The sequence below is a fragment of the Choloepus didactylus genome, chromosome 4 (assembly GCF_015220235.1).
Source record: "Choloepus didactylus isolate mChoDid1 chromosome 4, mChoDid1.pri, whole genome shotgun sequence".
Classification (NCBI taxonomy): Eukaryota; Metazoa; Chordata; class Mammalia; order Pilosa; family Megalonychidae; genus Choloepus; species Choloepus didactylus.
Genome location: NC_051310.1, coordinates 103,722,426 through 103,748,523, shown reverse-complemented (window position 1 = coordinate 103,748,523; position 26,098 = coordinate 103,722,426). Strand labels below are relative to the sequence as shown.

Genomic DNA, 26,098 nt, shown 5'->3' with positions numbered 1-26,098 from the left:
GCCCCTTCTTTTCCTACTTGAGGAAAATGGGGCCCAGAGAAGGTGAAGGTGGGGTGAAGCAGCCCAGGATCACCAAGGTCTCTGCCCCCTGCCCAGGGCTCTTCTGGGTGCCCCTGGCCTCTGAGCACCTGCTACCTTGGTCACCTGGGAAGGCTGTGAGGAGAGGGAAGAACGTAGGAGAATTCTTAGCCTGGCGCTGGCCCTGCCTGGTGGGACCCGTTTCCTCCTCCCTGCCTCCCATAGCCCTCCAGCCTCTCACACACACTTCTGTCACCACGCACATCCCACAGGCCTGATTGGACCTGGGTTTTCCCTCCTAGAATAAATGCTCGAAGGTTGGGCCCGGGGCTGTTTCTAGCAAGGCCAGGGTCAGGCCTCCCAGGGGAAGTGGTGGGTGACGGAGGCTGGGAAGGGGGTTAGAGCAGCGAGATGGGGTGCAGGAGCCGCCCAGAGCTCCAGGAGTCAATGGCTTGGGCACCGCTACAGAGTTGTGGGTTCAGATTCTGGTTCCTGCATTGCGGGGTGCCTTGCTGAGCCTCTTTCCTCAGCTGCACCCCTCACCCCGCCTCACCACCAGAATGGTTGTCGAGCCGGCCAGTGAGAATGCATGTGAGGCTCCCAGGGATGGGAGGTGCTGAGGGGTCAGCAGGAGGTGACCTCCTCCAGGACAACTTTGCAGGCAAGGAACAGGCACAGATAAATAAATAGCTTGTTTATTAGTAATATGTTACATTATTAAAGTGCATTGAGAAGAGATGCAGGGCCAAAGCTGGAAGGCCACTAGCCCCGACCCTGACCCCCGGCTGGCCAGATGCAGCCAGTGACGGACGGGCCCAGCTCTCTACTGAAATCCAAGGACAGGGCTGGGGGCAAGGCCACCCACCTGCAGAGCTTGGCCTGGGCTGTCCCCACCAGAATTCACAGTTTAGCCTAAGTTATAACATGTCCTGAGCTGAAGGTGGGAGGCTAGGAGCATGGAAGCACAGCCCCTGGGGAAGGGGACTGAGGGGAGGGGAGGGTGCTCCCCGCCCCCCAACCCCCAATGCCAAGGGCAGAGTCTTGGAATCTCCCCCTGAGGACCCGGCTCCTCCTTTGAAATGAACATGGTGAACTTGGGGTTCAGTTTTCTCCTTCATTCTCCCCTGTTCCCCTCACCCCACCCCACCCCCTAAATACCCCCCTAAACTCAGGGCGTTGGGACAATGTCCCCATCAGAATGGGCTCCCAGGGCAGAGCCAGCTCATGCCACTCTCCATGACCCCATGCTCACCTCTGCACCCTAATCCCATCCCCAGGAGCCTCAAACTGGGACCCCCACCCACCCACCCACCCTATCCCTTCCCAGTTCCTCCCTTTCCCACCCCACACCCAGCATGTAGTTTTGGTATTTTCATACAGATGCAGTCAGAAGTAGCTATACATGAAATAAGCCTAACATAAAAATAGAGCTTTTCCCGTCCTTCCGTCCGGAAAGCAAACATCCTTCGATAAACATGCAAGGCGGCTGGCCGGTGGGACCCAGGCTGGCTCTGCCCGGTGCCTGCCCCCAGGCCTGAGGGGGCTGAAGAGGGCAGGGCCCAGCCGACAGGAGCTCAGCCACCCCCAGCCATGGGGGGAGGGGGGCAGGGAGGCAATTTGAGACAGAGAGTCTAGAAGGACTTGGGCATCAGCCCCAAGGTCCAGAGAGGGGGTTCCAGATCCCCTTTCCAACCCCCACTCCCTGTCAGGCTAGGCGCATCACTGCGCTTAGTCAAGTTTGAAGAGTTTTTGAAAAAGATTCTCCAGGGGACAAAGTGTCGGGTCCTAGATGCCCCCAGCTTCACAGTCTGCACCTTCATTCTCCGGCCACCCACTGCCCCACCCTCCTGGGGCGCAGCAGCCACCTGCGGCTGGACGACTCCAGGCCTGGCATCCCCCCTCGGAAGCAGCAGTAGGTGAGGCGTTCCCAGGCCCTGCCAGCTCTGAGTCGGACGTTTCTAGCAGCCCCGGGGCCATGGAAGCCAGTGGCAAGCCTGATCCCGGGAGGTCCCTAGTGGACCAGCAGGCCAAGAAGCAGTATGGGCAGGACACCCAGCCAGAGGGAGGTGGCCAGGGTGTGGGCACGGCCCGTCAGGTGCTCTGCTGTGGCGCTGTTCTCGGGCAGCAGCTCCCAGTGCTGAGCCTCCCGGAGGTAGGAGCCCTCCCGGGCCTCGCAGCGGTAGTGGCCGTACTGGCGGGCCGTGAGGTTCTCGATGAACAGGATGCAGTTGGGGCTCTGGTGGCCCGGCTCACAGCTCTGCTCCACATTCTGTTCATGGAGCCACAAGTAGGTGGCGTGACGGGACTCCATGGGGCAGCTCAGGTAGTAGCGAGAGTTCCGGGCTAGGGAAACCTTCTGCAGTGGAGCCACATCTGGGGAGGCAGGGGGAAGGCAGCCTGGGTGAGGAGGGGTGGAGGGCTCCCAGGGGAGGCTGTGTCCTCCCCCATCTGACCAGACCCCCGGGGACAAGGCTTCTAAATTAACATAGTGAACCTGGGGCTCGGTTTTCTCCTTCGTTCTCCCCTGTCTCCTTCAGCCCACCTGCTCCCAGAACCAACCACACCAGCCATGACCTCCCCGAGCTGACTAGCCCCTGGGCAGGGCAGCTCGGGTTACCTGGGTTTGGGTTGGGGCACTCTTTGTGTGGTTCCTTCGGATTGATGGACTGCAGCACAGGCCTAGGGTTAGAAGAAGGAGGGAGGGTGATGAGACAGGAAGCTGTGGCCCTGGACCCTCGCCCGTCCTCACCCCCATCCCAGTGGCAGCACCGATGTCCACCAGAAGAGGGTCTGGACAAACTGGTCCAGCATCCAATGCCCCCTGCAGCCCATCAACACCACTCCCACCCCAACTCCCATGTCCACTTTCTCCTGGGGACAAGGCACCGCAGCCAACGTACCCTTGGGAGCTGTAGATGGAGATGCAGCGGCCCTGATGCCAGCCGCAATAGGGGTCCCGGGCCATGAGGCAGCCATGGCAGCCCCCGCCGTAGACCTCACACAGGTCCAGGGGCACCTGGCTGATCTCCCACTGGGAGCTCACGTAGAGCTTCCGCTGGAAAGAGAGCAGGAGTTGGAGTCAGGCCAGGCCCCCCCACCTCCCCTCAGAGTTCTCAGCCCCAGGCCACAGGGTCCAGCTGCCTGGGAGGGTCTGGGACCCAGAGGCTCCTCAAAGGACATGCAAGCCCCGAGGAGCCCCGTCCTCAGCCGACCATCTCTGGGTGGCCCCGGAGGCAGCACGGGGTGGGAGGCTCACCCGGTCAGCATCCAGCGTCATGGTCTGAACGGCGGCCGCGCGGCGGAAGGGCTGGATTTCCATGATGTTGTAGATGAGGTTGTTTTCCTGCTGCCCCGGCTCCACCACCTTGTGGACGGTGCCCCTGTCTGTGGGCAGTGGGCAGAGGGTCAGCGGGCGGGAGCCCCACCTCAGAGCCTCTGGCTGGGCCAGCAGGGGAAGGTGCAGGATGGGGGAGGGTGCTCTGGCCGGGAAGCCATGGCTCAGGCGAGGGTCACAGGACTGGGGTGGGGCGGGGAGAGGAGAGCATGACTGGGGAGGAATGTGGGAACCCACAGACAGCCCAGGAACTTTCCAAGGAAAGGCCAGGAAGGCCATTCTCGGAAAGCTCAGGGCTCCCCCGAGAGGGCCCCCAAAGTGCCCAAGACCACGTGGGGAGGTCAACCGTGAGGAACAGAACCAGGAGTTCCCCGCACCCACGTACCATGTCACACTCTCTACACACATTGTCTCTTGGGTGCCCCACAACCCCGGGAGTTGGGTGTTAAGTTGCCCGCTTCACTGATAAGGAAATGAGGTTCAGAGAGGCTAAACAACTTGTTCAAGGTCACACAGCCAGTGAACAGGAGAACTCCTACGCTTCTTTTATTACTCCCCTGCCTCATGGACTCTTAGGGGATATATTTTCTTTAAATAAACTTTTCGTTTTAGAATAATTTTAGAAAAGTTGCTAAGATAGTACAGAGAGTTCCCATACCCTTCACCCCATCTCCCCTATTGTGAATATCTTACATAACCGTGAAACATTTGTCACAACTAAGAAACTGACATTGGTACATTACTGTTACTAAGACATTCTGATTTCACCAGTTTTCCCACTCATGTCCTTTTTCTGTTCCAGAATCCAGTTCAGGATACCATGTTGCGTTTTGTCTTAGGGGACATTTTCATTTTTCTAAAATCATGAATCTCAAAGGGACCTTAGATTCCATTTGCTTTGTTTCTAGAGAGAGGAGTGACTCGCCCAAGGTCACCTAAGGAGGCAGCCTGCCTCTTAGACCAACACTTTCTCCGTAGGCACTCGTCAGGGACCAAAGGGCATCCTGACCCCTGGGTCCTCCCATTCCCCACTCTCCTGCTGTCCCAGTTTCTAGAATAGCCTACCTCCCCCTCTCCCTCCCTCCCGATTTCCCAAAGCATCATCTGCCCCAAAAAAAGCACAGTCAGATGATCACTCGCCTCGGAAGTTTCCTCCACATGCCTGTGACCCCATCTGCAGATCTGAGCTGTGACCAGGTGCTTCTTTGGCCTGAGCAGCCCCCTGCCCCCACTGCTGCCCCCACCCCAGTCACTGCCTTCCCCCATACCCTGCCCTTCACCTTCTTCCAGCCTAGCCCCAGTAACAGCCTCCCCTTGGCAAAACTCTCAGGAACAGAGCCAGTAACTTCTCCCGGTTATGAGAGCCTCCCATTCTCTGCAGAGGACTCAGAAAGTTTTCTTTTTCATCTGACCCCAATCCTTTCTGCTGCAGGCTCCAAAATGGTGTCTCTCAAATGGCCCTTAGGGAGAACCAAGACAGCCACCCTCGTCATTCAGGTGCACTCAATCCCAAGTCTGCAGGGAAGGAGGCCACAGGTCACCACACCCAAGCCTAGCCTTCCTGGGCCTGGCTCCTGCCCTCCAGGCTTGCACTTCGTGACTTCTCCTCTCCTGCTCCCCAGTGCCCTGCGGTCCCTTGGCTGACTCCGTAACAGCTAGGCCGGCTGCCACTGGTCCATGGCTGCAGCCAGGATGAAGGGAAGGGTAAAGAGGTGGGGGCCCAGACCCTGCCCCCAAACAATGGCCCTGGGGCTCCAGGTGCCCAGAAAGCCCCGAGGTGCACAGCAGCAGGGAGTTACTCGGGGGGTGCCTGAACAATTGAGGGTGGGCAGCTGGGGCCTGGATTGTGTGGCTCCAGAGGTGTTGGGCACCTGGGGAGAGCCACTGCCCAGTTTCAAGGGAGGCCTGTGGCCCCTGCCAACACTGGTCTCCAATGCACACCCCCAGGACCCTTCTGCCTTGGCCACAGTCCAGGTCCAGGGAGCAGCCACAAACCAGCTCAGGGCTGGCTCTTCCTTGCCCCATGGCTGCCCAGATGGGCATAGCCCAGAGCACCCAGCCAGCAACACCCTGAGTCCCCCAGGGAAACCCCCTCCAGGGAAGAGGACATGCCCCACCAGGTATTTGCAAGACTGCAAAAGCTTCGCCACCCAGAGGTCCATTCTCATGTCTCACTAAATTCTTTGGGTCCCACTGAGTCCTCAAATGTCTCCTTTCACAGTACATAAACCCAAAGACAGGAAGAGAATCCGACTTCCTCACTCTGCCTGGCAGAGGCCCACGGGATCTCCTCCCACCTTTCACACCTCTTCCCACCATCTTCTTCTTCCCCAGGTCATCATCTTCGACATCAGGATGAAGGCTGCACCTGGCTTCACTCAGACTCGCCACATTTCTGCCTCCAAATGTGTGTGCTCTTCTCCCATCCTAAGACACCTTCTCCTTTTCCTTCCGCCCCCACCTCTTCCAAGACACCCATCCAGCCTGACTATCCCAGTCCCACCCACCAAATCCTGACAGCTCCAGCCACGTGTTAATTACATTATTCCGTAGACCTTTCAAAGCCATTTTTAAAAAGCAGACTGGGGGTTCCCAGGCAGCCCCTCACCTGTAGTTAGGTAAAGCACGTGGAAGGTCTCCCCGTGGCTGGCGTGCATGCGGTGGACGACCACTTTCTGGTAGTGGTACTTAGAGTGGAACAGTGGTGTCTTCAGGGGCCCCAGAGGCTCCACCCTCTGCGTCACCTCGGGGTGACTGTCGGCCACCTGGAAGGTCTCTGTGGGTATCGGCTGCCGGTCTGGAAGGCACTGGGTGAGGAGAGCAGGTCCAGGTGAGGGGCGTGGCTGGAAGGCAGGGCAGGGGCATGGCTGGGGCCTGGGCCTCGAGGGGAGCTGCTGCTCACCTTGCCAGGCCGCGGGGTGGGAAGGCCCGCATGGTAGCCCTTGAGCGAGGATGTGCGGAAGACCTTGTCGATGTCACCGAGGGAGTACACACAGACGGCCGAGTAGTTCCTGCAGGAACCCAGAGACTGCCTCAGTGGGGGACCCAGGGCCCCTCCACTCACCCAGGCCAACCCGGAGCCACACAGGGCACAACCTCAGCCTTCCAACCAAGTCCCAGCCTGCCAGCTCCAGGAGGGCAGGGTCTACCCCCGGGGCCAAGCCCAGTGCTGGCATGGAGTAGATGCTCATTAAATGCCAGAGAACAGGGAAGGGAGAGAGGGAGGGAGGTTCAACCCAATTTCTTTCTGCACAACCTAAAATCACAACAAATGTTCCATGGGATCTCTGAATGCCGAGGCCATCCGCTCTACCCAACCCCAAGGCAGGAGTCCTAACACGGCCATCCCTGTTGGGTGCTTCTCCAACCCCTCTCTGTGGAAGGGGGCTGGACCCCAACCCCCTCCCCACACCGGAACCATACAGCAGGGTCCTGGCTTCCCCCTCCATGTCCCCTACCCCCCCCCACACACACACACAACACTTTTTCCCGCCTTGTTTTCAATCAATGAGAGTGATTAAGAAGTGTGAATTATCAGGCGCAGGCAGTGCCTGAGCAGGTGTGATAGCACCCAGCACATGGCACCCCAAGAGTGGCCTCGGCAGCCTTTTCCCGGGGCCCAGTGTCTGCTCTGAGCACACACAGGTCCTGGGACACAGGCACAGACACAGCCCTGTCCCTGGTCAAGCCACCCCAGCCATCCCCCAGCAGGGCCTACTGGATGCACGGCCAATGCCAGTCCCCAGCCCCCGGGACTAGAGTCACTCACCAGGGGTTGGAGAAAACACCATAGACCCTGGTGTCCCTCCACTGGCCACTGGGGTCGGGGAGCAGGAAGACGTCCTGCAGCCTGTTGAAGTTCTTGTTGGTGGCAGCATCACTGCATACCAGCATGGCTTTCAGGAAGGTGTTCCACTTGGAGACCGACAGTGAACTCTCGCCACCCTGGTCCCCCTGGGAGGGTGGAGGCAAGAGGAGGCCCCTCAGCACCTGTTTGGGCTGTTCTACCCGCCCCGGGCACCTGCTGCCAGCATGCCCACACCCGGGGTCCAGGGGAGGAAGCAGGCCAGGGCCTGCCAGGGGACGAGGCAGGGCTGCCACACGACCTGGGCCAGGCTCCAGCTAGCAGGCGTGGCCCACCCAGGGTGAGGGTGCTGGGTCTCCACAGAGCAGATGGGCTCACACATACTTGCCCTCTTTCACACATGCATACTCTCACATGCATCACACAACTCACACACACACACACGCACACTACAAACATTCCAGCACATTCAGTGAGATGCACACATGAAAACACACTCTCTCACCAGTGATACACACTTGCATACTATCCCCCATGCACATAAACTTGAACTTACAAACCCACCCATTGCAGCAGGGACACTCTTGTGCACACACATTCATTCCCACCATCCCATACAGACTCACTCACATCTGCACACACTCCTTCACATACACACACAGGCACACGTGCAAGCATGCCCTCACACACTTGCTCACTCCTGTTCCTGCACAGACCCACGCTCTTGCCCACAGGGCCACCCACCCCTCATACACTGCTCACCCTGCACAGCTGGGCCACGCGGGACACATTGAGCGGGGCCTCGGGGTTTTTGTCAGGGTTGTCCTCCCGGAAGAAGTAGTAGATCTTGTCATCATAGGCCTGGTCTTGGTGGACAATGGTAGCCTTGATGAACTGCGGGTCTGCCAAGGACACAGGCCAGGGGGGTTGTGAGGCTGGGGAGTCTGCTCGAGGGTGCCCACCCCCACCCCGCACACATCCCCGGGGCTGCACAAAACCAGGGCAAATCAGTTCTGGAATAAAACTCAGAGCATCAGGTCCAATACCCCATGGGGCCCCAGACTCTGAACCCCCACCCCCTGCCTGTTTTGTCTTCCTACAAAGATGTCATCGGCCAGGGAGCAATGACTTCATGCTTGGGGACTGGGGGGAGGTCCCTAGGGGCCACTCTTTCACTTCTGCTTAATTGGAGGAGCCCTAATGAGGAGGGAGGGGCTGGGCTGCCCCCACATGAGCTCAGCAGATGGATCCACTTTGGCTCCCGGGAACCCTGCGCTGGATCTGGGGCTTCCTCTATTTTGCTTTCCAGCGTGTGTTGGGACCTTCCTCCCTCCACTCCTGTCTCTGCTACCCCCCTGCTCCCCACTGGCCCACACTCCTTGGAGCGGGCTGCTCCTGCTTTCCTGCACAGCCTGTGGCCCTAGCAGCCCTCATCCCAGGGAACCTCAGGATCCCATCTGCCCGGGGCCCACAGCCCTCACCCAGCCCCAGCAGGGCAGCGCAGCCTGACTCACTCTGCATGACAGTGTCACTGGTGTACAGCTCGCTCTCGCCCTGGATGCGGCGGAACCGGGGGATCTTCCCATTGTACTCCTGCTTCCGGATGGTGGAGTACACCCTGTCCCCTGGCACAGTGGGAGCGGGGCATGGTAAGGGCAGACAGCTCCTGGAAGTCCCTGTCCCGAGGCTGGGCCACTGGACCAGGTCTGACCATACCCTCTCTAGCCCAGCACCCTCCTGCCCGTGCTGCAGCCTTACCATCAAACAGAACCAGGGAGTTCTCATCCGGGCTGAACGGGGCAAAGCCCTTTTTCTCACCAAGTGACTCCACAGTGCCATTCACCTAGGAGAGACCAAGGGGGTCAAACAGCCGCATGATCCCACAGCCACTGCCCCCCCCTTGGGGACCAGCGTCCCAACCCAGGGATGCAGCCTAGGGTGAGGCCAGCCTCAGAATCCCACCTCCTTCCCACCATGGGGAGCAGAAGCCCCCAGACAAGGGTGAGCCGACCAGGCACACAGAGAGGGGCCGTCTCACCAGGCTCCAGCAGCTGGGACGCCAGGCATTGGTGCCACAGACCAGCAGCCCCCTGTCCTCCTTCTCCAGGAGAGTGATGTAGTTGTCACAGTCCTGCCAGGGGCAGACGCGGGGAGGAGAGGAGAAGTCGGTCAGAGGGAGGCCCGGGCAGGCCCAGCACTGGGACCCTCGGACTCAGGGAAGAAGGTATCAGAAGGGCCGATGCACAATAGGCACCTTCCAGAGGAGTCCAGGGGGGTGCAGCAGACCCCCTGCCCTCACCCAAGAAAAGAGGAAGTACACAGAGACCTCAGAAAGAGACCATATCGCTCCACCTCAGACGAGGAACACTCGGGCAAGGCTGCCCCTCTCCTCTCAGCCTGGGGCTCCCGGGGCAGGGCCATGCCAACCCCCTCAGACTGAATCCCCTCTCCCTCTTCCGAGGGCTCAGCCTCCCCTCCACACTCCCTCTCCCTGACTCACTCGCTTGTCCTGGCAGGACCCCCTCGTGGAGCCGATGTTCACCTGGGGGTGGGGAAGAAGCATTAGTCCACTCTGCCAGAGGGTGAGACACCCACCGAAGAGCTTTCCACACATCCTCAGGAAGCCTGAGATGAAGCCACCATTATTCTCACTTTTGAGATGAGCCACTGGGGCTCCGAGAAGGTGAGTGATTTACCCAAGAGCCAACAGCCCCTTTGTCTGAGCCATAGCCCGGAGCCAAAGCCCAGAGTTCCCGGAAGATTGGGGCCCTGGGGTTCCGGAGCCCAGCTTCCCACCCGGCCTTCTCCCATGGGTATGAGTGAGCTCCTGGTCTCCGGCACCACCCCTCCCCAACCCCCGTCTGGACTACTTTAGGGGGCCTCCCTCAGGGGACATTCATGGGATACCCTGTGGGGGGTGGGTGGGAAGGGGACAGGTTTAGGAAGGGAGGCCAGCCCCCTCCGTTCCCTGAGACCCCTCGCCAAGGCCACAGGGAGCCAAGGAGAGGGGAGGGTGGGCTCACCGTGTGCACTGAGGCGTTCTTGCCCTCGGGGAAGTCAAAGAGATACACCTTGCCTCGCCCACCGATCCACACCGAGGAGCTGCCCGGCTCGTGGAAAAGCACCGTGTGGGGCTCAGCCTGGCCAAAGTCCATGCGGTCCTGCCCAAGGCGGCCTGAGGAGGGGGCAGTTGGCGGAGCACTGAGGCTGGGCCCTGAGGGGATGTTGCCAGATCCTCACCCCACACCCCCAGCCGCACCAGCACCCCCTTAGCAACTAACGTGTGATGCTCAGGGCACTGGCAGGTCTCAGACAGCATGCGCAGCTTGCATGCGGGGTCCCTGGTGGGGCCTAGCAACCAGCTGTCCCCACCCCAGAGCCATGTCCTCTAGGAGGGCAGCCCCTCCCTCTCCCATGATATGTATAACCCCAAGGTGGAAGCAGGATTTAGGGGGCCCTAAGGGGGACAGATCTCTCTAACTCTGCTATTCCTGAGGAGCTGGGCTCCAGCAGAAGGAGGAACCAGGGACCCTCAGCTCTGCCCCAGGGACCAAGCCTGATCCAGGCCCTGTGAGGCTCTCTGTCACCCCAAGACGGAGCAAGCAGCCACCTCCACCTCCCTGAAGGCAGTGGGGCCTCTGAGCACCCCACTCTATAAAGCTCAGGTTCCCGGGAACTGCTTTGCTGAGAACCCACACCTCCTACAGGAAGCCCTCCCTGACCCCTCCCTGCCCATCCCCAACCGCTTATTGAGCACTAGATCAGAGCTGGAAAGGAATCTTAAAACCCACTCCATAACATTGCACAGACGGGAAAACAGAGGTCAAGAGAGGGGCAGGAGCCAGCCCAAGGTCACATAACAGCAGGACTGAGCTAGAGCCCACGCTCCCGCCCTTCTCCCACCCCCGGCTGCATCTGAACCTGGCCCCTCTGGACTGGTTTCACCAAAATTCCGGCTCTCCCAGGGGTAAGACCAGACCACCCTCCCCAGCAACCCTGGGCCAGGGAGCCCTTCACAGGGCCCAGCTTGGGCTTTTAAACAGAAGGGCTGATCGGGACAATTTTGCCTGAAGAGGGAGCTATCTGCAACCACTGCCTCCAGGAAGATGTCTGTCTCCAGTGACATTGCAGAGGCTGTCCTGGCTGCAGGGCTAAATTACAGGGACGGGGTGGCCTGCGGCTGTGCCCCCAGCAATCAGCCCCAGCCAGCATTCTCCCACCTCTGACCAACCCGGGGACCTCACCCAGGAACTCGGGACTTTCAACTGTTTTTTCAGCTGCAGCACACTCTGGGGCAGCAAGCTTGTCAGTGACACCCAAGCAGGCCATGCTCCAGCCCAGAGAGAAAAGAAATGCCATTTTCCTGAATCTGCCACAATCCCTTGCTGCCATTTGCGCCCCTTCCTACAGATTCTGCATTCACCAGGGGCAAGGGGCAGCTGGGCTGCACTCGGCAGGACGCATGCATTCCTTTCCTTAAGACATGACCAGATCACCCCGAGCAGCCAGGGATGTTCGCACTCCTCATCTTGGCTGCAGCCTGGCTCACTGCACAGAGGAGGAAACCGAGGCCCCCTGGGGACACGCCCTAGCCCAAGGTCACTCTAGAAGGCAGGAAGACTGGCCCATCAAGGCTGAGGATCAGTTCTCCGGAGCATCCCGGGAGATGCCGCTGTCGCTGGCCACAGAGGGAAGTGCTGAGCTCACTGCTCTCGGGCTCGCCTGGCTCTCCTAGGAGTGCACAAGAGCCCAGGCTGCCCAGGGGAGGTCAGGGGTCCCTGGACCCCCAGGCTCACTCCCCCCAGCCCCAGATGTTCAGGGGAGGTTCTGAGAGTGCAGCTTGGTGCTGGGTGGTTTTAGAGGGTGCTGGCCGAGGCTCGGCAGAGAGGAGCCTCACCTGCTGCCCTGCTTCCCCTCCTTTCTGGCTGGGGTAAATCAGAGTGCTGCGATCAGCAGCTGGCAGCCTTCCTGACTCAGCTCCCACGGCTCCCTTTCACCCGCAGCCTGAGCACAGGCCGCCGCCCCCACGGCCCTCAGGATCCAGACAGTCTGCAGCCCCCACTCCCCTCCCACTCCCCCCAGGGCCCCCAGGATCCAGACAGTCTGCAACCCCCACTCTCCCCACGGCAGGTTGGACGGCCAGGAAAAGCTGTGTGTCTCCAACTGGAGGTATTGGGCTGGGGCCTGAGATCCACAGCCCCTGGGGCCAAGGGGGAAAAGCCTCGCCCCTCTGGCCATGCTGGCCACCTCCAGCAGTCACCTCAGCCCCGGGCACCGCACCCCAGCCACAGCCCAGGCCTCAGAGGAGGGCAGTGCACAGTTCTCCTCAAGGAAAAGAGGCACCGGGAAGGCCCTGGAAGGAAACCGTGTCATGGGGAGGTCAAAGGGAGGAGATTTAGCCTTGACCTGAGCAGTCTGATGGGGGAGACATGGCCCTGTCCTGGGAATCCAGCCTGAGGGGTGAGGCAGCCAGGCCAAAGGAAGCCTTCACAGCTCCCAAACAAAACTGTCTGTGTGTGGACCCCCGGGCTGCTGGCTGCTGGGTGGGGAGCTGCGGTTCCAGGGCCAGAACAGACCCACGTGGATCTGCAAGCCTGGGCCCAGGTTCCCCTCAAACCCTGGCTGCAGCCTCTAGGGTGGGGGAGACAGCGGCTGTTCACCCCATTTTGCAGAAGAACAAACAGGAGCCCAGGAGCACTGCCTCCCTTGACCCTCAGGCTCCCGCCCCTCCTGGGCCGCACCCGGCACCCGGTGATGAAGGGGGTGGGGGAGAGCCAGCACCAGCTCAGCCCCAGGACATGGCCTTGGCCCACTCTCCGCCGGCCCCAGCCCCGGCTCCCGCACCGCCTGAGGCCCTCAAAGGGCCTGATTGTGCCTGGGAAGTGTGGGGCAGCAGCAGCAGCAGCAGCAGCTCCGATGAATACATGAAAGGAAGCTTTGTTCGGGGTGGCAGGAACGGGGGCCGGGAGTCAGGGGCAGGAGGGCTGCCTGGAAGTGAAGGCAGCACCAAGCCATCCCAGAGGGGATCCATGGCCCAGTCAGATCAACACTGAAAGAGCTGGGCCAGGGCAAGGGCATGACCTTCAAGGCTCTGCCTGGGCAGGCAATGCCCCTGAAAAGGCCCAGGCCAAGGAAGCAAATGTCACATCCTGAAATGCTTTCCTTCTGTCGCCTTATGAGTTCAAAGAGATGGGGATGGCGAATAAAAGCTAGATGGGCCAAGAACAGGCAGGGAGAGAACACCGGGCAGGGGAAACAACCTGAGCAAAGGTGGGAAGGCAGACATATGGTAGGGACGGGGGCCACATGCTGCAGCCTGGCAGAGGTCTAATGAGAGAAGATTCCGGAAGGTGGGCTGAGGCCCCGTGTGTGACAGGGGAAGGGGGTGCAGCCACTAGCCTGCTGCCGGCCCAAGGACGCCGGGGCCTACTGCCCTGCAGTCTCTGTGCTGCCTGCTCCCTGCGAGCCTGGCCGGGATGGAGAGAGGCACCCCCACCCCTGCCCCGCTCCACCCTGCCTGACCAGCCCCCTCTGCTTCCCCTCCTGCATGTCTAAAAGGAGCACCGTCTGGCACCGTGTCTCCCCCCTCGCTCCCCGGCCTGACGCATTAGTGGCTGACTAAGTGGTAGATAAAAGCTCCCAGAATAACCAGGGGTTCGGGCAGGGGAGGGGGCTAAGGACATGTGGGGCAGGCATGGCCCCAGAGGTGTGGCGGGCACAGGAGACACTCCACCCCCAGCCCCGTGATTCTCAGCCAATCCTCGGGAAAGCACACTCAGGCTGCCCCAAGCAGGAGTTCCAAGGCCCCCTCCGAGTCCCGGCCCCCCTCACAGTGTCGGGACCAGCACACACAGTCCAGCCGGATACGGGGGTCAAGACACCTCCAGACGGTTGGGATGTGGGACACAGTCTCCCCAGACACAGGCCCAGGGGCTCTGACTCCATTAGAAGGAAGCAGGCTTGCTTCCTCTCGGGGTCCCCACCTTCCCACCACTGTCCTAGTTGTCCCCACGCTGACTGGCAGTGGCAAGTCTGAACTTCTGTAGGTGGAGTTCCCTAAAGCAGCCTGCTTGCTGGAGCATCACCCTTCCCCTCATTCCCTCCGGGGGCCGTCACCATCTGGTCCCCAGCGTTTCACTGACTGTGAAAGAGGACAGCTTGCGGAGAGGGCCGGAGCGGGGGCTGGAATGGGAGGCTTTCGTCCACCAAGGGAACAAGGGATGGGCCCCTAGATCTGGTCTGGGCAGGGACAGACTTCAGCCTGACCCACTGACCCCGAGAGCGCTGCCTCTAACCTCAATGAGCCCTTTGGAAGAATTTGAGAATGAGAGGAACGTGGGCACCCCACCAGGGAAGCCTGAGTCAGGCCGCTGGGCCAGGCTGCAATCCAAGCACATCTGGGAGCCTCCCCCACTGGGCTGCCCCGCCCCTGCCCACACACCTGGCAGAGGTTTGGGGAGGGGGAGTGGGAGACAGGGAAGGCGACATGAGCCCAGGAATCAGCCAGCAGCCTCTCCACCGACCGTTTGGAATCCCACACCCCACAGGTCAGCGTGGAAGAGAGGGGGATCAGAACAATCCCTGAGCTGGGGGTTTGAGAGGCTGAGTCACTGGCCCAAGGGCACACAGCAAGCGAGGCAGGGAGGGGGCCAGGCCAGGCCAGAGCTCAGCGTTTCTGGTTCCCCATTGGCCAGTGCTCGGTGCCTTCTTCAAAAGCCTCTTGGCTTGCAAAAAGCCCCGCTGTTCACACCTTATCTCTCTTCCCTGTGTCACACTCCTTTCCATCCTGCCCTCCCCTTGCTCATCTGCTCACTAGGTGACAAGTCACTAATCTGATCACTGAAAGGAATCACCCACCCACCCACCTCCCAGGTGGGTCCCCAGGTCTCCCAGGGGCCTTTAGCAGTCAAAGCTTTAAACTGAAAGGAGTGACTAATGGCAGAACACCAGGCAATGTATCAGGTGATGGAAGGAACCCTTTCCACTTTCCACTGGTGGTAGGGCCAAAGGGATAAATGTTTCATCAGTTTTGCCGTTCCTAATACGGCCAGGGAACAGGGTGTTAGGAGTGAGTTTCCATGGTGGCACTGGCCCCATGCTTTTTTGGGTTTTGGTCACTGTTTGGAACTACACTGGGGCAGAGCCAGGTTCCAGACAGCCACCTGGCAGGGGCAGGGCCTGTATTCCAGGGCAAGTGGCAGGCCTTGGGGGCAGCGTGCAGCCCGTGGAGGAGTGAGGGGAGGTCTGCCCCTCTTTATCAGCCATGGGAATAGCGAGCTGTGTGGTGGGGAGCCTTCGCCTGCCCACTGAGGTCAGCTGTGAGAGGGAGGGCTTGGCCCCAGCTCTGAGAAGCCTCCTGTTCCCTCTGGCAGTGGAGAGGCTGGTTAGCTGTGACCAAGGTCAGGGGCTGGGCCTCCCCGAGTTTGACTTCTTCCCTTGTGGATGGGGCAGATGGGGCCAGGGGACTGTCATGTGTTAAGGTCTCAATTTATGACCCACCATGATTCTCGGAACAAATCACAGAACAATCAGGGTTCAGTTCATGCGTCAGATTTGGGAAAGTGTGGGTCAGTGCTTGCTAGAGAAGTCAGAAGTGGCTTTCTGGAGGTAGAGGCGGCAGAAGCCTAAATCCTCATCTGCCTGCACTAACAAGCCCCCCATATCCCCCAACCACACTGCAAAGAAGGCAGGACGTTTTACAGACAGGAAAACTAAGGCCCTTCTGGGCTGCCAAGAGCGGAGTGCTCTCTGCACAGCACCACTGCAGAAAGGACCAGAGGGTTTGGCCGGTGGGGTACCCAGCTGGGGCAAAGGCTTGGGGGGAAGAGACATGGAGAGCAAGTTGTCGGGGGACTGAGCTGAGCCAGATTTGGGGGCTTAGGGAGGGAATGAGGCCCAGCCAGAGAAGGAAGGAAGCCCTGAGCCCAGGCCCAGGGGAGGCAGGAAGCCCAGGACAGAACACCCTGTTCCATCCACCTTCCACCCATTCTCCAGCACAGCAGGTTCCAGAAGCCCTCGAGTGGGGGCAAGGTCAGCTGACAGCTACTTCAAAGGAGAGGACGGCAGAGGTGCAGGGTCTGCCCTTGGGCGCAGAGCCAGGGCAGGGGCAGGGAAGGGGACAGGACCGGAGGACTGTTGAGAGACAGAAGGTTCTCCATCTCAGCCTCAGCCTGGGACGGCGGGGAGGGCTGGGGGTGGCACAGTGCACGGGCAGCCAGCACACTCGGCTAGGAAGAGCTGGCAGGGCTGGGCCACCAGGGCTGCATTCCATCAGAAATCAGAGGCACCGAAGGACGATGACGATGAGGGGAGTACCCTACCACCTCACTCTTCCACACCACTCACTATGTGCCAGGCCCCACGCTGAGAGATTCTGAGCTGTGTTAACTCATTTCGTCACCAGCAAACTCTTATGAGGTGGGTTCTCACATTATCCCCATTTTACAGATGAGGGCAGCGAGGCACAGAGGAAGCTGAGTACCTTGCCCAGGGCCACACAGCTAGTAAGTGCTGGGGTGGCAGTTGACACTCAGGCAGGCTGACTCCAGAATTGGGGCTTATAACCCTGTGATCCACAGGTGGATCCCCAGAGGCTCCCAGGCCAGCCCCTCCCAAACAGATGAGGGGCAGAGCCAGTGAGAGGCCTCTTGGGCAATGAAAGCCTGACTTCTGTCTATGATACACTAGTGTGTGTAAGAGAACATGAATGTGTAGGCCCGGTTGGGCAGGAACTGGAGGGAGCAGCGTGAGGTCTCAGCCCTGAGAGCTGACCGACACAAGTAATTAGGAAGAGGTTTCCAAGACCTCTGCCTAGAATAGAAAACACTGTGGTCTGGGGTGATTACAGTGAAGGGCAGGGCGTGGTCACGAGCCCCTATACTGGCTGCCTAGCCGGGTTCCCAACCAGCCAGCCAGCACTGGCCAAAAACACTAACCTCCATCTCTGATCTCTGACTCCCCAGCTCAAGAACCCGCCATGGCTCCTTGCTGCCCATCTCGTAGGGCCCAATTCCTCTCCTGGCAGTCAACGCCCACTGCATCTCTGCTCCTACCGTGGCTCATTCTCACCTTCATGTCTTTGTTTGTGCTCCCCCTTCACCCAGACTGCCTTTTCCCCTTCTTTCTGTGCACATAGATCTCACCTGTCCTTTCAGATCTAGCCTAAATCCCCCTGTCTCCAGGAAGTCTTCTGGACTTCCCTTACTGCTCCGTCCTCCTCTGACCTTGTGCCCATCCACCATCTGGCACATGCCATCTTCTCAGATCAGTCTGTCTGGTGGAATTTCACCCGGACTGTGGGATCCTGGAGGTGAGGGCCAGGCCTCCTCCCGTTCCATCATCTCTGGGCCAGGGCCAGGCCAGGGCCGGGCAGATGGGGCCGGCTCAGATGGAAGTGAGAGAGAGGGCCAAGTTCCCATATCAGAGGAGGAGACATCTCAGAACACGTTCCTTGCTTGCCAAGGGGTGCAGAACTGAACACGGTGAACTTCCATCCTCGCTTGGCTGGACCAGAGACAAACAACAGCCTGAACAGCGCCCTGGGCTGCGTTCTGCCCCCCGCCCCTCGCCTTGCCCCCTGGCACTAGCCTGCCTTCCCCCCCTCCCCTCAGGAAGCTTTCCCTGATTGCACCACCCCACACTGACCTTCCTATCCTCACCTCCTGTCATAGTCCTAGGCGTTCCTGGATCACTCCTTTGCCTCGTCTCCAGGTGCCCCCTCCCCAAGGGCAAACCTAGGGCTTCTCCTGCCTCTCCGACAGAGGAGCTGAACACAGACCTAGGCACAGGGGTGGAGGCTGACTGCCCTCCCAATGACGGCGCAGACTCAAGCCCCGCCCTGGAAGCAGGGAGTGCAGGAGACACAGCAGGATCAGCCTAAGCCCAGGCTGCTACGACAGTTAAATCCAGATTAGCCCAAGCCGTGACACAGATCGACCTGTCCTTGCAACCTGAGGCCCAGCTGTCCTGAGGAAAAGACCGGATGAAGTACACAAAGCTGACCCAAATCCAAGATCCCGAGGGAGGACAGGTCGTGAGCAGTGCCGCAACTTGGAGCAGACAGTGCTGGGACAGGAAGAATCCGGGCTCAGGTGAGCTGGATGAGGAGGAGCTGGACTCAGGGAGCCCCAAGACTGGGACTGAGCATAAAGGCAAACAGGCAACCAGAAGGAGGCGAAGATCTGGGGGCTGGAGGAGGCTCAGGGGGAGCGATACTGCCCTGGTCCCAGCTCTGCCTGTCTAGCTGGGTGACCTTAGGCCAGTCCCTGCCACTCTCTGGGCCCCAGTTTCTCCAAAAGTAGAGTGTGTGGTTGGCCCAGCTACTCTCTGATCTTTCTTTTCTGACGTCCCTGGCCCTGTCTCAAGACAGGCTGTGAACGTTGACGTCATCCAAGAAAGTTCCATGGAGGAAGTGAGATAGGTGGTGGGCTTTGTGGAACTAGCAGGGCCCACTGGGCTAAAAGCAGGGAGGAGGGTGAGTGGGGGTGCAGGGTGGGTTGGCCTCAGGGCAGTGGGCTGGGGAGCTGGGGAATTGGGGAGCTGGGGAGGACAGCAGCTCCGTCCAGTGTGGGTTTAAGGTAGAACACTCAGCCTAGGGCTGCAGAGGGATGGCAGGCCCCTGAGGAGGCCATGATCATATCTCTGGAGAGACAGCAGGGCCTGGAGCCTGTACCATAGAGGACAAGGAGGGCACCGATCGTCTTGTCCCACCAAGGCCTGGTGACAAGGGGCCATGGTCCTCTGTGCTCTAGCTCTCCCCTCCCTGCCCTCTGGCCTGCCTGGCTCACTGAGGTGGAGACAGCTGGCTTGCCACACACCTGGCAAGGGAGACTGGCCCCTGGCAGGAGGCAGAGCAGGACAAGGCCCCACCCCCACCCCCACCTGCCCCACTGTGGGAGACGGAAGCCTTCTGGGCAGCAAGGCCTGGCCAAAAAAGGAAACCAAGGAAAGGGGAAACTTCCTGACCTCAGAGCCCTCAGCCAGGACAGGGGAAGTGTGGTCAGGCTCTTTTGACACCAGCTGCCTTGCAGTGGGTGAGACCGGGTGACATGTAGCCGGGGGCGGAGGGTTGGATGTCAGCCTGGGGCCACAGCCGTCAACTCGTGGGCCACCCACTCCTGCTACCAGCCCCTACAGGCCGCTGCACCTCACCTCTGGGCTAAGCCTCAGTTCCCTATCTGCACATCGGGCCTGGTCTGGCTCAGGCCTGAACAGCTCTCCTGGCTTCTCCCAAGTGTCCATGACCCCAGCCCCAGCAGAATAGTGATCTATCCCCTTTAAGAGGCCAAAGTTTCTGGAAGGAGAAGCTGGGTGGAGGAAGGGGGTCTGCCTCCTCCCCGACCCGCCAGGCCCGGCTGGTGCTAGGGGAGCGCCTCCCAGCACTGAGAGTCTCCACGGAGGAAGAGCCGAAGGCCTCCTCACCTGGAGAATCCCTCGTGGCCAGGAATCAGTCGGGAAAGCCCCGGTCTCCCTGCACCCAGCCCCAGCTTCCCATCAGGGACCTGTGTCAGGGCCTTGGCATTGCTGTGGTCCCTGCTGAGTACAAGTCTCCCAAGGCATGGCTTCCAAGCCATGGTGTCTGCTGCAACCACGGGGGCTAGTTCTCAGGTTATTCTGCATTCAGCTCCCCAGGAGGCCCATGAGCCTCCAGGGCAGGTAACTGGGCATGGGCCTACACCTGGGCAGCTCAGGGAAGACCTGGCACCAGGGCCATTGACCCGAAGAAGGGGAGGTAAAAGCCTGGGCATTGCTGGACTGAAGACCTCGAGAGTACGCAGCTCTGTCCCCACTGCTGGGCTGCTGTGGAAAGAGAGATAGGGGGCCCTGCTCAGATGTCCCCTTCTGAGAGAAACTTATTTGGAGCCCCCAGGCCCAGGCTGACTCCACGCCTCCCCTCTCAGGGGCCCCCACCAGGGTTCATCTCACTCTCTGGTCCTAGCTGCAAGTTTGGGGGTCTGAAATCCTGCCAAGTCAGGTATTTCCTCCTGCCCCTCCCCTCCCCCAGCTGGCTCCTACTCCTCTGGCCATCTCAGCTTGCCACCTCTTCCAGGAAGCCTTCCCTGACCTGGCAGACTAGGTTAGGTACCTCCTCGGCTCTCACAGCTGCCCTCTGGTACAACCCTGGCCACACTCCATTGTGACTGCAGGTTTACTTGTCTGTCATCCTATCTACAGCGAGAAGTCTATGAGGACAGGGAATCATCTAAATGTCTCATCGCTGCTCCCCCAAGCCCAGCAAAAGTTTGGCCCCAGGAAATGTCTGGTGAATGAATATGTCTACCTTGGAGGCTACAAGCCTACTAGTCACTTCCTCCAACTGATCCTCAGCCTTCCAACCATGAAAGAAAAAGACAGGAAAGAACACAAAATTCAAGAATTTCCCCTGACCTCCCAGGTTTCAATTTCTGATTTCTACTAAGGTTTGAATAGGTCACCACAGCCCCTGCACAGCCCTTCCCTCCCCAGAGGGGCAGGAATCCCTGTTCTTTCTTTAGGGCTCAGAAAAGAAAAGGTCTCCTTACCCCCTATTCCCTGCCCTCTTTGGGCATTTGGGGAAACTGAGGCTCAGAGGAAAGCAAGGACTTGCCCAAGGTCACACAGTGAAACAGGCCAGGACTGGACTAGAACCCAGATTCCCAGCCTCCCTGCTCTTTCCCCCATACCACAGTCATTCTTGGGCTGTGGCAACCCCCTCCATCCCCTTCCTAACCCTCCCCAACCCTGCTCACCCCCACCTGCTCTTAGACTCTTTACTACCCAGGGCAGAGGGGCCACACAGCTTGACAAACAGCCCCTGGTGACATCCCCAAGCATCTTTCCCAGCTTAGGAAACTCCCCCTCTCCTCTGGAAATTGCCCCCCCCTCCCCGTTCTGCAGAGGGAGTTCACCTTGAAGGTGATGAGCACATTCACATCCTCAAGGGGGCAAGGATTTCCACTGGAAATGCTGCCGCTCGGGGAGTCCCAGCCATGACCTCATCCCCTAGGGGAGGTGACAACAACCCCCTGCCCTGGGGAGCAGCCCCTAATGGCTCCCCCAGCAGCCACCGAATCAACAATAACATCCTGTCACTTAATTGGACAAGGGAGAGGGCAGACCTGCCTGGGCAGGTGGAGACTGGGCTCTGTTTCCAGCTGTGGACACACTGGCTCACCTTTGACCTTGAGGGTCAGGACCTTCCTGGGCATCTCCATCTCTAACCAGGGATGGAATGAGAAGGGGGTGCACAGCTTACAAGAGTAGCCCATTCTCCTGTCAACCCCCTGCCCTCATCCTCACCCACTCACCTGCAGCCCCTGCTTGCATACACACCCTGCCTGGCCCATGTGTCAGTGAGAGCACTTTCTGCTCTGGAGTGCTCTGAGTGTCACAGACAGGTGTGGGGTTCAAGGGCACCCAGCAGGCCAGTGACAGCAAACACACCTCTCCCTGCCCCGAGCAGCTCCTGGCTAAGCCTTTGTCACGGCATCGAGGCTGGAGAGGCATTAACCAACTCTAACAAGTGCAGCTTGGGACCCTCCCAGAGCTCCCTGTACTAATCCTTCCCCAGCAGCAGCAAAGAAACAACAGGGAAGACAGAAAAGACAGAAGAGCCCTCAATAGTTCCTCTGGTCCCCACAACTGCCCTGGCTCAAAAGTCCCTCCAACCCCAATCTATGCCTCATGGAGAAGTGGCTCCTGAACCACCATCATCTTTGATCTCAGACATCCCAGAGGCTGTTGCCCCCACCTATCCACTGGCCTACGGCAAGCCTGGGATGGTCCCCCTCTTGACCCCACTCCTAGGTTTGCTCTGCCCAAGCCCGATTCTGTTCGATTGCCATGTGTCACCCCACGGGAGACAGGAGGCAGCTGTCAGCTGGGCACACTGTCACCAGCTGGTGGCCCTGGGGGTGGGCAGGTGAATGGCAGGGCCTGTCTGGCCAGTGGGATGCCTGGCACTGGTGAAGACAACCACAGAGTACCCTTGGACAAGACTGGTGAGGGGTTGGCAGACCCCAGTGGGGGTCAATAGTGCATTATCAAGAAGAGGGTACAGCCAGTGTAGCTAGAGCAGTGAACTGCATGCAGGGCAAGGGGGGGCGGGGGAGCAAGGTTGGGCGCTTTGGTAAGTTAGGTAAGAGGGCTGAAAGCAGCTTTAAATAGCCTCAGGGTGGGGACTAAGTGCCCAAGATGGGTAAGTATGCATTAAGTGCTAAGAAGTGGGTGTGCATTAAGTGTGTTTGGGGGAGGGTCTTGGAGAGATCTTGGTGGGGTGGGGTGGGGTGGTGGTGGTAGAGCTAAATGCAAAAGACTTGGTGCAGGGCGAGATTCCAGAACACTCAAACATGGCCATTTGTCCCCAGCAGAATGCCCAAGCTCTCTGCTGTCCAGGACAGCCAAGGAGGCTGGATGCAAGATAAAGGAACTGGCAGGACAGAGGAAGCCTGCGCAGGAGCTGACCAGACTTGAGTCTGAGAGATGTGCAGGTGTCCACCACAAGTAGGTGGTCTGAGCTCCAGCTGCGCCATTGTCCACTCCTCCCACGAATATCTTTGGTCAGCAAGGCTGACCCCCCCAGAGGCACTCAGGGCAGGAGAACTGCCTAAATGCCCCCACCCCTAACCAGGACCCGTCCTGTGCCAGGTCAGAACTCTGGCCTGGGAGATATGCTCCCACAGTGCCAAGTGACCTTGGGCAAGTCACATTCCCTTCGTTGCTGCCGCAGTTCAGCCCATTCATTTTGTGTGGGTTGTGTTTTTTTCCCCCTCTGCTAAGAATACCTGCCCCAGATAATGCTCAAACTCTGCAATCCCTGCAAACTGCCGCAGGCATCAAAGGACTCCCAGCAGGGCCAGATTCCACCGACCAGCCCAGCCCCCACGGCGAGTCCCCATCACCACCACCACCACCACAGGGGGGCCGCAGCGACGCTAGATTTGGGGACAGAGCCGCGTCAGTCTGTGCAATGGAGGCGAGGGGAGCTCAGTCCCTCGCCGCAGAAAACCTCAAGCCTTCGCCAGGTGGGCTTTCTATCCCATTGTACGGGAGTCTAAACTGAGGTGCCCCTGGGGGAGACCCGGGTTCCCCAGTTTCACATATCCACCAAGGCCTAAAGGCTGCGCCCCCACCCGGGGGTCCGAACGGCCGCGCCCCACACAACGGGCACTGCCCCCCACGCTGGCGCCGAGTCCTGGTGACAACTGCCACGTGCGGGCAAGGGGGGAGCGGCCGGTCCCAGCATTGCGGAGGGAGCGCCCGAGTACCCCAAGCTCCTGCACCGCACCATGTCCCGGCTAGCCGCCCGGTGCCCACCCCCTTGCCCGGCCTGCGCTCGGGACGGGGCGGGGGCGGGGGCGGGCGGCGGGGTCTTTGTTCCCGCAGCCGGAGCGCAGCGGCGGCGGCAAGAGGTCCGCGCCCCGCTTCCCGGCCCAGCCTGTGCCCTGCGCGCCAGCGGAGCCCGCAGTTCAAGAGGAGGGGGCCAGGGTGCGGGTCCTGGCCGGGGAAAGGGTCCTCCGCAGAGGCCCTGGCGCCGCAGGACCGAGAGCAGCTCCGGACCGAGAGAGGGTGCCCGCCCCCTCCCCCGCGCCCCGGAGCTGCGGCTCTCGGCAGCGGGCGGACTTGGAGCGACTTAGCCCGGGCTCGGGCCCCCGCCGCTCGCTCGCTGCAGCGTTACAGCCCGCTCCGGCGTGCCAGCGCGCACACACACACACACACTCACCCAGACCTACACGTTCCCCGCGGGGACAGCGCAGGACCGCAGAGCCGCGCACACGCACTCCCTCCGGGTGCCACTCGCTCCGCGCCCACCCGGCGCAGCGACCGATCCCGCGCCCCACCGGCCGCGCGGCGCCGCCTACCTCTCCAGACGGTGGAGATGCGGGGTCCGGTCCTCGTGTGGCCTTGGGCGGCGACGGCAACCGCCCAGACCAGCAGCAGCAGCCGCAGCGGGAGCCCGGACCCAGCCGGTGGGCCGCGGACGCGGGCGCGCGGGGCGCCGAGGGCGGCGCGTCCGGGAGGAGGCGGCGTCATCCCGCGGCCCCGGAGCGACAGCGGCGAGCAGCCGAGACTGAGCCAGCGCCCGGCCGCAGGCAGCCCCAAATGCCGGGAGGCGGAGTCAAGCGCCTGACCCCACCCCGCCCCTCCCCCGCCCCTTGCCGCCTTTCTTGCCTCCTCTGCTGCTCCGGGGGGGCGTGGTGCCGGTCTCAGGGGGAACCTTCGCGGCTCCTTTCCCGGCAACTCCCCGGGGAGAACCCGGGGGAGGGCAAGGCAGACTTGTGGTCTTCTGAGATCGGCGGCAGGCTCCGGCCCCTCTCTGGGCCTCAGTTGCACTCCCCCCACTCCATGAAAATATTGGCCTGGAAGTCCTGGAAGGACCTCGCAGAGGGCCCAGACGAGCCCAGCGCAGGCAGCGTCGCTAATAGCCAGCTAAGTGGTCTGGAGCCTCAGGGCTGCGCTCCGCAGAGGATGGGCTGGCCTGAGTGGACACCGGCTCCCTCCTGAGCCTGCGAACAGAAGCAAGGTGATTTCCCCTAAGAGTGTAGGGGGGAGGGTCCATGATCTGTGGGGAGCACTCAGCACCCCATTATCACCCTGCCTGTGAAAACACTGGGAATTTTTCGTCTTGGCCTGGCTCCCTCCCTTCCCCTCTCCTCCCTTCCCCAGCCAGCAGCCTTATGGGCTGCCTCCCCCCCAGCCAGCTGGTGTATGCTCAGAAAATCCAAACTCATTTCCATGTGAGTGGAGGGGGATATAATTAGGAAGGCCCCTTCCCCAAATAGAGAGAGGAGCATCCTGCACGCCCACACAGTGTCCGGGAGGCAGGGTCAGATCAGCCTTAAGAGATCTCTGCCCATGCACAGGGCTTGGCTACTGCAGGCAATCTGATGACCCAGTGGTGATTCTCTGGGTAGCACTGCAGTCACCTGAACAGCCCAGGCAGCTCTGCCATCAGCGACTCCCATCAGAGCCAACTGCCTGCCCTGTGTAAAGGGGTCTCCTCTCCCTCAGGCCAGAGAGGGCCCAGACCTGCCAGAGGGCCTGTGCCTCAGGGAACCACTGATGGGCATTGCACCCAGCTCTGTAAGAACTTACCCAGTGCTTCTGATGCCCAGCCCAAGGTGGGCTGCACTTAGGAGAGACAGCATGGGGCAGGGTGAGGAGGTGGTAGTGGAGGACACGTGCTCAGCCTCCAGGACTCACAGGGCTGGCTAGACCTGATTCACACACTACAGACAACAGCAACAACAGTGGACAGACCGCCCTGACCCCAGCCCCAGTCCTCTGCCTTGCTCCACGGCCAGGGAAGTTTTGCAACCAGGAAGTTTTGCTTTACATTTCATACTTTGCTTCTAACTGTCCCCTCCTTCTTCCTTAAAAAGAACCTCATCTTAGGTGAAATCAAGATGCCTCCAGATATAGTGCAGGGCTGGGTTCCTGACCAACTGGGTGGGACCAACTGCTCCATGATGCTCAGGGGTATACTACTCTCAGAGGGAGGAAGGTCATGGACAGTGTAAGGGCCCCTCCCCAGACTTGCGCCCCCACCCAACCCCTGCCCCACCCCCGCCAAGCCTGTAGCCCTGAAGTCAGTGGCCCTGAAGCCAGCTGCGTGGCCTGGCCCAAACTAGTCTCCAACACTGTCATTCTGCTTCCAGCCCCGGGCCTCATCTGAGGAGCTGTATGGCCCCAGTGTCTGCCCTCTGTGCAAAGTTAGGGAAAAAAATCACCTGCCTCTGTCTTTAAAAACTAAGAACTAGGAGTTCAAACGAATTTAGAATTACTGATAACATTGCCCACGTGCACGGCAACTCACAACACAGCCGACTCCCATTTACATCATCTCTGCCAGTCCTATAGTCTCTCCGTCAGTTAGGGAGAGAGCATAACCCCATTGTAGAGAGAAGGAAACTGAGGTACAGGGAAGGTCAGGGACCTGCCCAAGGTCAGCTGTAAATGGAGCC

General features: G+C 60.1%; 1 protein-coding gene across 1 annotated transcript; it reads right to left on the bottom strand.

The window, feature by feature from the left end:
• Positions 1-1,344: 1,344 nt before the first annotated feature.
• On the bottom strand, positions 1,345-24,209 carry SEMA7A (semaphorin 7A (John Milton Hagen blood group)). Its single transcript, XM_037833444.1, has 14 exons — positions 23,996-24,209; positions 10,181-10,332; positions 9,658-9,699; positions 9,196-9,288; positions 8,916-9,000; positions 8,672-8,782; positions 7,920-8,059; positions 7,122-7,306; positions 6,255-6,363; positions 5,961-6,159; positions 3,275-3,402; positions 2,919-3,073; positions 2,636-2,697; positions 1,345-2,391 (listed from the first exon to the last, which is right to left on the bottom strand). Exons 1-14 carry the CDS (start codon positions 24,165-24,167, stop codon positions 2,030-2,032), a joined length of 1,995 nt encoding a protein of 664 aa, XP_037689372.1. The 5' UTR covers positions 24,168-24,209; the 3' UTR covers positions 1,345-2,029.
• Between the last annotated feature and the right edge of the window lie 1,889 nt (positions 24,210-26,098).

Excerpts from the sequence above, each read along its gene's own strand:
- SEMA7A (XM_037833444.1), bottom strand. The coding sequence starts at position 24,167 with ATGACGCCGCCTCCTCCCGGACGCGCCGCCCTCGGCGCCCCGCGCGCC. Across the intron at positions 3,403-5,960 it reads CGTGCTTTACCTAACTACAG|ACAGGGGCACCGTCCACAAG; the intron begins GTGAGGGGCTGC and ends CACTGCCCACAG. Across the intron at positions 2,392-2,635 it reads GTGCCCCAACCCAAACCCAG|ATGTGGCTCCACTGCAGAAG; the intron begins GTAACCCGAGCT and ends CTGCCTCCCCAG.